We start from the raw sequence: 6,095 nt of genomic DNA, 5'->3' as shown, positions 1-6,095 counted from the left end.
TTAGTAATTGAACCACTGGTAGAGGCCATTAGAAATAATCAAAGTATATCTGGATACCAAATTCAAGGATTTGAATTTAAAATTTTGCTATACGCAGATAATGTTCTGCTGTTTGTCACCAATCAGGGCTGGACTGGGACAAAAAATCGGCCCGGGCATTTTGACTAGAGACCGGCCCACCAAAAATGTGACGTCATTCAGGGGTAAAACCGCAAGGGATTCTGGGAACTTGTGGCAAGAGGTACTAGCGCATGCAGGCTTTGAATTGAACTCAGTTACACAGCGATAAAAAAACCCACAAAAAATGGCAAGAAGCTGTTGTATTATTAACTGCAATAGCCGGTGTTGTGCCAAAAAGTGATTGTCTGCCAAAAAGTGATTGCTCGTATTTCAAGTTCAAGTTCAAGGTTCTTTATTTGTCACATGCATAGTTATACAAGTATAACACACAGTGAAATGTAGCCTGACACGCTCCTCGACATGTGCAAAAATGGGGGGGGGGTAGAGGAAGAACATTATATATATATATTAGAGCTGGGCGATATGGACCAAAATTCATATCTCGATATTTTTTAGCTGGATGGCGATATAAGATATATATCTCGATATTTTTTTAATCCCATAAAGTAAGAACAAAAAGAGAGTTCTTGGTCAAAGGTACTTGTCCCAGATGTCACACATGTAACTTTTATTAAGATACAACTGTAGATGTACACGAAAAAATTGTCAAAAATAAATTGTCAGCATTTATTAAATAATAATGCTCCATTTTTTTTCTTTTCATACATAACAAAAAGCTAAAAATTGTAAACTAAATGTAAAATGTAAACTAAAAAGATGCAGATCTAAAATAACAAAGGCATCTTGCTCTTTAAAAAGTGCTTACACTGAATTAAAGTTTTCTAAAGTGCTTCTTTGTGTGTATTGCTGAACAATCATCTGGTACTTTGTGCAAAAAACCAAACATGTAAACAGATTGAATGAAATTAACAAAATTACATTCTTTGGTCAGTGGGTCTTTGTGCAAATCTCCAATGACAATAACAATATAGAAAGAACACAAACAAGCAAGGCCAACAACTGTACAGCTTACAGATTTTGTGCCAGGAAAACTAATCTGTCAACATTATCAGGCTTCAACGATGCCCTGTGGCAGGTTACAATGTTTCCACTGCAACTAAAAATCCTTTCAGAAGGGGAGCTGGTAGCTGGCGCACAAAGATATTTCTTGGCCAGGAGGCTCAGTGCTGGAAAGGCAACTTCATGTTCCTTCCACCATTTGAGAGGGTCAGCATCACTCTCTACACAAACTGACAACAGGTAGCTAGAAAATTCATTTTCGATTGCTTCCCTTTTTGTGAAACCAGTGTTGGTGGCTGTGCTGTGCTGGAAGAAGCTTGCCAGTGATCTCTTTTTTTTAGCTGTGTGTCCTACTGCTGCTTCTTCTTGGTCTGCAGACTCAGGCACGGCTGGATCAGTCAGCTCAGACAAACACGTACCCTGATAGCTGAGCAGAGACTCTGCCTCCAAGATGAGTTTATGTTTTAGTGCATTAATCTTCTCACTAGGGATGTATTTCGCCCTGAACCGTGGATCCACAAAAGAAGCCATGTCCAACAGGTCACTGGTGGATGGATCTGCATATTTATTGTTGAGGTAATCCACAATGCGGGTCTTGATGGATTTACACAGCTCACTATCCTCCTCTCCAGGTGCCAGGAGACTAGTGTTAAACAGGTGTAGCACAGGTCTGACATAGGACAGGGTCACATACTTCTCTCCTGAAAGTGCATCAGTGAAGTCCTGACAGGGTTTGAGAGCTTTCTGAACTGCTTCCAGGACCTCTATGTCCTGCCAAGTAGGGACTAGAGGTCTGGTTTTCATGTCGACAGAGAGGACTTTAGAAAGTGCTCTTTCCTGCTCCAGAACTCTCTCTATCATGAGAAGCCTTGATCCCCAGCGAGTTGTTGCCTCTGTGAGTAGCTGGTGACTTGGAAGACCCAGCTGTATTTGCACTTCAGCCAGCTCTCTTCTCTTCCTCCAGCTGTAGGAGAAGCTGCTGACGACTTTCTTACACAGAGAAATAGCCCGGGTAATGCGGGCATCATCCATAGCATGTCCTGTGACACACAAAATACAAACTTTTAAAATCACTTTAATTGTTATGTTAAGATGCAAATCACTCAAAGGCAAATTAACATCCATCTCAGTTGTATAGAATGTGATGCATAAGACTTAACAATATTTGCAAAATGTGTCGTGTATTGTATAACCTAGAAATGGTTCTAGTTAAACTATCTTGGTAAAATCACCAGATCACCAAATGATTAGAACATGTTTTTTTTTCGTTTTTTTTACACCTTTTAATCTCACTATGTATTTAAAAATGTATCCCTGTCTTGTCTCAGCTGTGGTCCTCATTTAGTGTCACAACTCAATCTAATACAAAGACAAATACACCCCAATACGTTTATTGGATTTAATAGGGATAGTTTATTTATTTGTTCAACTAACTTTCGATTTCTAAGTGATAGATGTATATGCTGGCTATGACTTATAAAAATATTTGTCTTGTGGTCCATAGGCATGTTTAGCTCTACAAGAGACTCTATACACTTTTCATTTATTAGCGTTTTTTTTTCCAAATCAAAAAATTCAGTATTGCACTTACCAATGGCCAGATGAAGCCTGTGACCAAAACACTGGATCCTCGACCACTTGTTCAGTTGAACCGCCTTGACAATATTAGCCCCGTTGTCAGTTGTTATAGCAACCAGTCCCGTCGGGTTGAGCTTCCAGGTTTTGAGCACATCCTGCAGGGCTTCAGCTATATGCTCTCCGGTGTGGTCTTGAGGAAAGTAGCTGGTCTGGAGACAGGCAGTTTTCAGTTCCCAGTCTTCCATGAAATGTATAGTCACACTCATATATGGCTCGCATGTCCTGCTGGACCACATGTCGGTTGTCAGTGCGAAGTGAGACACTTTGGTGAGCTGGGCAGCGAGACTCTGTCTAACATCAGTATACATTTTTGGCAGTGCTTCTCTGGTGAAGTATTTCCGGCTAGGTAACTGGTATCTTCGGTCAAGAGTTTTTAGCAGCTGTATAAAGCCCTCTTGTTCCACAGTTGAGATGGGGACCATGTCTTTAGCAATATGATAGGCCACTGCTTTAGTAATTTCCCCCCACTTCTCACTTTTTGTATCATATGGCACAGCACGAGTATATGAGTGTTGTAAGGTGGTCTGTTTCACGGCAGGAACCTCGGAAGACTTTGCGGTCTGGGCTACAGCACGCAATTTCACACACTCTTCATACTGCACTTTATGGCGCAGTTGTAAATGGTGGTAAAGATTAGTGGTGCTCGAACCTTTCGTTGCGACGCTTTTTCGACATTCTCTACAGAATACATTATTCTGCTGCTCATCTGACACTTTGAACCCGAACCATCTCCAAATAATTGAGCCATTGGTTTTCTTTTTTCCGACGAGCTCCTCTTCGCTAGCTCCTGTGTCCATCTTGTTGCCAACTGGAGGTTTAGCGATGGGGGAGGGGGTTTGTGTTCAGTGAGGGTGAGAGGCGGGGCAAACAAACCCAGACGAGAGAGAGGCAAAATAGCGGCTCCACAAGTGTAATTATAACGCAACATAGACTATATCGATATAAACGATATTGTCACAGCTTATGTCTTGTATAAAAATATATCGATATTTTTTAAAAAATCGATATATCGCCCAGCACTAATATATATATATATATATATATATATATATATATATATATATATATATATATATAGTGTGTACATTGGGTGAATGTGCAGTAGTAGCAGCAAGCAGGTGAATTCTGTACATTAATATGAATAGACATCTGACTATTTTACAGGATAGACAATGTAAACATATTCAAAATTAAAGGAATTGAAATGTACATTGTGCCTTGGTTTAGTGTCTGGAAGAGTCCTGTCTCAGTCAATTATAGATGATGTGAGAGGGCGGGTGTGTGTGTTTAGGGCACGGATGGCTTGGGGATAGAAGCTCCTCTTGAGTCTCTCTGTCCTTGCCCGGAAGATGCGGAACCTTCTACCAGATTGCAGAAGTTGGAACAGTTTGTTGCCAGTGTAACGCAATCTGTACTTACGCCAAACCTTTAATGCGTGGAAATCAGGACTGTTGACCTTGGGCAGTTCACTAGGTGTCGGTGTCATCAATTTCACCCCGATGTTTAACCCAGAATCACAGTTTCTCTAAAAATAGGTTACAAGAAATCAAATGTATCCCAAATATCTATATCCTGTCAGAAGCTAGTTTCGTAAAGGAGATTGGTAGTAGCTGCTCCACCACAGGAACAATAAGGCTTCCAGCACACAATGGACACCACACTTACTTAACATAAACACATTTATTAGACACAATTTTAAATAATAAACCCCTTTTTTTTTGTAGTGTCTTTCCACTCAGTGTCATAAGAAAAATAAAATAAATAAATAAAAACAAATATGTATCCTTTAAGGTCCTTTGGCCAAAAGAAAATCACCTGAGCTCAGGGAAAAATAAAGCGCATCGTTGGGGCCCTTTGAATTGTTCCTACCGCTCTGTTGGAACGGTGTAGCATCCAATAATAGCATCCAGCAAGCAGCAACGACCATCTATTTGCCAGGACGGTTCGGCAGAGTCATCAGATGAGGACTTCCACAAGGCAGTTCATCCAGTAGGATCCAGGGCACCAAAAGGGCAAACAAACCAGCCTACACACAAGTGTGCAGAAGAATTAACTGAAATGTTCATAAGTCTCAGTACCACTGACTCAGTGTCCATGTCACTAACGGCTTATTTAACAGACTTACCATTATAATAATACAGGTTTGTCAAAATAAAAATATAACAGAACATAAATGCTGTTAACAATGCTCATTAATGCTGTTCTCTTAGGCATAACATAATAACACTGTAACTGACCTCGTGTCGGCCGCCATTTTAGGACATTAGCTAGGCTCACTTAACGGCTAGCTTGCTAACAGTCAGCCAATAACACACGTTATACAATATTTAGCCTCTTTCTTAACAACATGACAGCGGTAGATTTGATACCTCGCTGCAGTATAATAAGGCACAAAACATTTCATACGAACATGAGCTGCACGCTAACTCACCAGAGGAGTTCGTGTAATGGCGAATGCTGTCGGACTCAGCTCCGCTTCACGTTTGTAACTGCTACAAGACTTTTTCCTAACAACATATTAAATCATTAGCTTCACATATAAAGGTTTTTAAAACTATTTACAGCGACTCAAATGTCTACTGTACCCGAATTTCCAGCTCGTAGAGGGCACGAGAGCAGCATGCGCCTCATCGGACGAACGGAAGGAAAAACTCTGTAGCTGGACTAGAGAGTGGCTATGCGCACGGCACAGTGGTGCGTTCAGTGACCACAAATAATCAGAAATCCCATACTCAAACAATGATCTGGGTTACACCAGGATGGGACGGGTCCTTCAGTATCTGCGCTGCTCTAGTCCGGCATCTCCTGGTGTAGATGTCCTGAAGCGGGGGGAGAGCAATCCTGCAGCAGCGTTCTGCTGTACGGATCACTCTCTGGAGAGCTTTTTGGTCCTTCACACAGCTGTTCCCAAACCACGATGTCATGTTCTGTGTGAAGATGCTCTCCACAGCGCCTGTATAGAAAATCCTGAGGATCTTTGGAGAGACCCTGAACTTCCTCAGTTGTCGTAGGTGATACAGGCGCTGCCTAGCCTTTTTGGTCTGGACCTGAATGTGGGCAGCCCATGTCAGGTCTGAGGAGATGTGGACACCAAGATACTTGAAGGACTGCACCCTCTCCACTGGAGCTCCATTGATGATAATGGGCTTGTAGTCTCTGTGCTGACCCCTTCTGAAGTCCACCACCAGCTCCTTGGTCTTGCCGACGTTCAGCTGGAGGTGGTTGTCCTGGCACCACGATGCCAGATTCTTCACTTCATCCATGTAGGCCGCCTCATCGTTGTTGGAGATGGCACCCAACACCACTGTGTCGTCAGCAAACTCCACAATGGTGTTGGAGCCATGGGTGGCCACACAGTCTGAAGTGTAGAGGGAGTA

General features: G+C 42.0%; 1 protein-coding gene across 1 annotated transcript; it reads right to left on the bottom strand.

Annotated features, from left to right (window-relative positions):
- Window positions 1-399: 399 nt before the first annotated feature.
- Window positions 400-3,515, bottom strand: LOC309718191 (E3 SUMO-protein ligase ZBED1-like; the record flags this gene model as incomplete). Its single annotated transcript, XM_082553217.1, has 2 exons — window positions 400-2,120; window positions 2,672-3,515. The coding sequence occupies 2 exons, from the start codon at window positions 3,513-3,515 to the stop codon at window positions 1,090-1,092; spliced, it is 1,875 nt and encodes a 624-aa protein (XP_082409343.1). The 3' UTR covers window positions 400-1,089.
- Window positions 3,516-6,095: the final 2,580 nt, after the last annotated feature.

The sequence above is a fragment of the Aulonocara stuartgranti genome, assembly GCF_965226115.1.
Source record: "Aulonocara stuartgranti genome assembly, chromosome: 12".
In the NCBI taxonomy this organism is placed as follows: domain Eukaryota; kingdom Metazoa; phylum Chordata; class Actinopteri; order Cichliformes; family Cichlidae; genus Aulonocara; species Aulonocara stuartgranti.
The sequence above is the reverse complement of the archived record's forward strand: the minus strand, read 5'-3'. Positions and strand labels throughout refer to the sequence as shown.